Raw genomic sequence first — 2,500 nt, forward strand, 5'->3', positions numbered from 1 at the left:
CCAAACGGGCTGAAAAATACGCAAAAAGTCCGTGTAATCGAAATGAAATTTCAGCCCGGGCTGAAAAAGGAACGTGAGAATGCACATCAATTGTGTTTTTACATCTCAGTGAATTTTCTCACGCAAATTTGCGTTTTGCGCCCGAGCTGAAATTCATCATGTAATCCCAACAAAATTTCAGCCTGGAGGGCGGAGCGAAATTTCAACCCGGGCTGAAACTCGCCATGTAATCGGGCCCTTAGAATAAATAACCAGGAGCTGAGCTTTTAGGCTTGGCTAAATCTATATATTATTTCTATCCCGGCACACACTTTTCTTTAGTGAAAAATATAATCATCAATTGCTTTAGATTTCAAGGATAACTTGACACAATCAAACAAAAAATGTAAAAAAAAGCAATTTAAACAGAACAAAAAATGTTGTTTGAGGACGACCCAGTGCGTATTAGAAGCGAGAGAGCCCACAGGCAAACAGATTTATGCGGGATAGAAGCCATGCAAGGAATCGCGTAATCGCGGGAGGAAACAACGGACACTGATTGCAATACTTACCCTCAGTCTCCATATCACAGTAAGCGCCTATAGACATTCCAGGTTTGATCGTGGACAGCCAGTAATTTCCGCTGACAGCTTCTCCTTCACTCATTTTGATCTCTTTGCATGTCTCAGCCGGCAACTCGGGAATCGAACCAAGGGCGACTTAAAGAAAAACCCAGCAAAGGATTAGCAGAAAGTCACACAGTTTAGGAAATAGATTGTTCTTATCTCGCCCTTAAATTAAATAAATGTATTTATTTAATTATTTATTTATTGTCTGTTTGTTTATTTTTTTTTTCTTGTTCGTTTATTTCTTTTTTTACTGGAACTGGTAAAAAATGTAGAATCTGATGTTCGACCAAGAATGGAAGGCCTTAGGCCATTATGGGATACAGCGTCTCGACATGGGATTTCGGCGATTCTCATCGTGCAAGAAATGTTGTAAGTTGAACGGATGAAAAGCCAAGTGCAAAAGATCATGTCCCTTGCGCTCATATTCTCTTAATATTTTTCGTCTCATCGTCGGTCTTCTCTGAGTCCATAATGGTTGGAATCCATCTTTCAGCTTTTGTAAGCAGGATGGCAGTACTAATTGGAGTCTGGAGAAGTAGCACTCTGATACCAAATGTTTTGAACCCTTGACCTGCGCGTTTGAATGACGTGCTTGAAAATAGTTTGAACCGACCAGCGGGATAATTGACTGGGTGAGTGTAGCCATCTGAATCGAAAAACTCTTTCATGTTGCTATTTTTGTTAATTGCGAAACATTTCGTCTATGGCCTGTGATTGGTCATGCATTGGTCACTAGTGGCTAATAGTGTCCGACCAATCAGAACATACGAGTAGTTTATGACGAATCGTTTTTATTTGAAAAGTTTTTTTGAAAAATATCTCACAACGTGTACAATAATATCAGCTGTTTTACAGGAATAACATGCATTTTGTGCCATTTAGGAATACACTGAATGGAAATGATTAAGAGAGGCAATCTGAAGATTAGGAAGAAAAGAAATGCAGTGTAAATTCTTACCTCTTTTCAAGAATCGCTTAACGTAATATGCATCCTGGTCAGGGACAAATTCCTTAGGTTTGGCTTCTTTTGTTCTGTTGTTAAATTCACAAACGCCGACAGAAAGGACAAAATTTAAACTTTGGCAGATTTCTTCCTTGTGACACTCAAATGCGCAGTCCAGGCCGGTCGCAGCTTTCATCTTCCTATAAGTGTGACCTTGTAACCTCCATCCCAACTCGGATGTCCCAACAAAAGAACACTGACTGACAACACGATGGGATATTTGACTCAAAAAGAAAAGGACAGACAAGCGGATGATTTGTCGCTCAACCATTTTGACTGTTGAAATAAGATTAGGACGCAGAATTAATTCTTTAGGACCTCCAGGGAAACACTTGGAGACGGCCATTTTTTACTTTGGAACATGGGAATAGAGACTCCCCAATTGAAACCGCTATCTTTTGTATCCATGCGATTATAACTAGGAATTGGATTATTTTAAGAGTTTATTGCATGGCCTTCCTCAGTACATATATTTATAAACTTTAGAGAGTTAAAATGCAGCGGCCAGACTTTTGACTGAAACCCCCTTATGTCCGCGAGTGGCATTCTTATTGCACTGGTTCGTTACTGCACTCTACAGACTGTATTAATTAACTCAATGCCCGATAAAACATCACTCGAGCCCAAAGTCAGCGCACTCAAAAAAAATCACGTGGCCATTTTTGAATGGTTATCGACCAATCAGGACTGACCTTGGCAATGATCGCCCGAGTATCCTTGCGCGCATGTGCAGTTATAAGAACCAATGATATTGTAGCAGTATGAATTGGCGGGACAAACAGGGGAGGAAGCACTACATTCGTCCACGTCTAAAAAAAGAAGCAAGATAAAATAACCGACGGTTTTCACCCAAAGTCACAGAGTCCATGTTAGATTGAAAAACAGTTTG

General features: G+C 40.1%; 1 protein-coding gene across 2 annotated transcripts in view; it reads right to left on the reverse strand.

Annotated features, from left to right (window-relative positions):
* The window catches only part of LOC138003064 (uncharacterized), a 28,561-nt gene that overhangs the window by 17,766 nt on the left and 8,295 nt on the right, over window positions 1-2,500 (reverse strand). Inside the window, exons 2-4 of one of the 2 annotated variants that reach the window (XM_068849009.1) lie at window positions 2,304-2,420; window positions 1,567-1,887; window positions 552-698 (exon numbers count right to left, since the gene is read on the reverse strand). In XM_068849009.1, the coding sequence (XP_068705110.1) occupies window positions 552-698; window positions 1,567-1,882 (463 nt within the window). In that variant the 5' untranslated portion in view covers window positions 1,883-1,887; window positions 2,304-2,420. The remainder of the gene's footprint in view (window positions 1-551; window positions 699-1,566; window positions 1,888-2,303; window positions 2,421-2,500) is intronic. The other variant, XM_068849010.1, reaches the window with a different exon arrangement.

Source organism: Montipora foliosa, chromosome 5, assembly GCF_036669935.1.
Source record: "Montipora foliosa isolate CH-2021 chromosome 5, ASM3666993v2, whole genome shotgun sequence".
Classification (NCBI taxonomy): Eukaryota; Metazoa; Cnidaria; class Anthozoa; order Scleractinia; family Acroporidae; genus Montipora; species Montipora foliosa.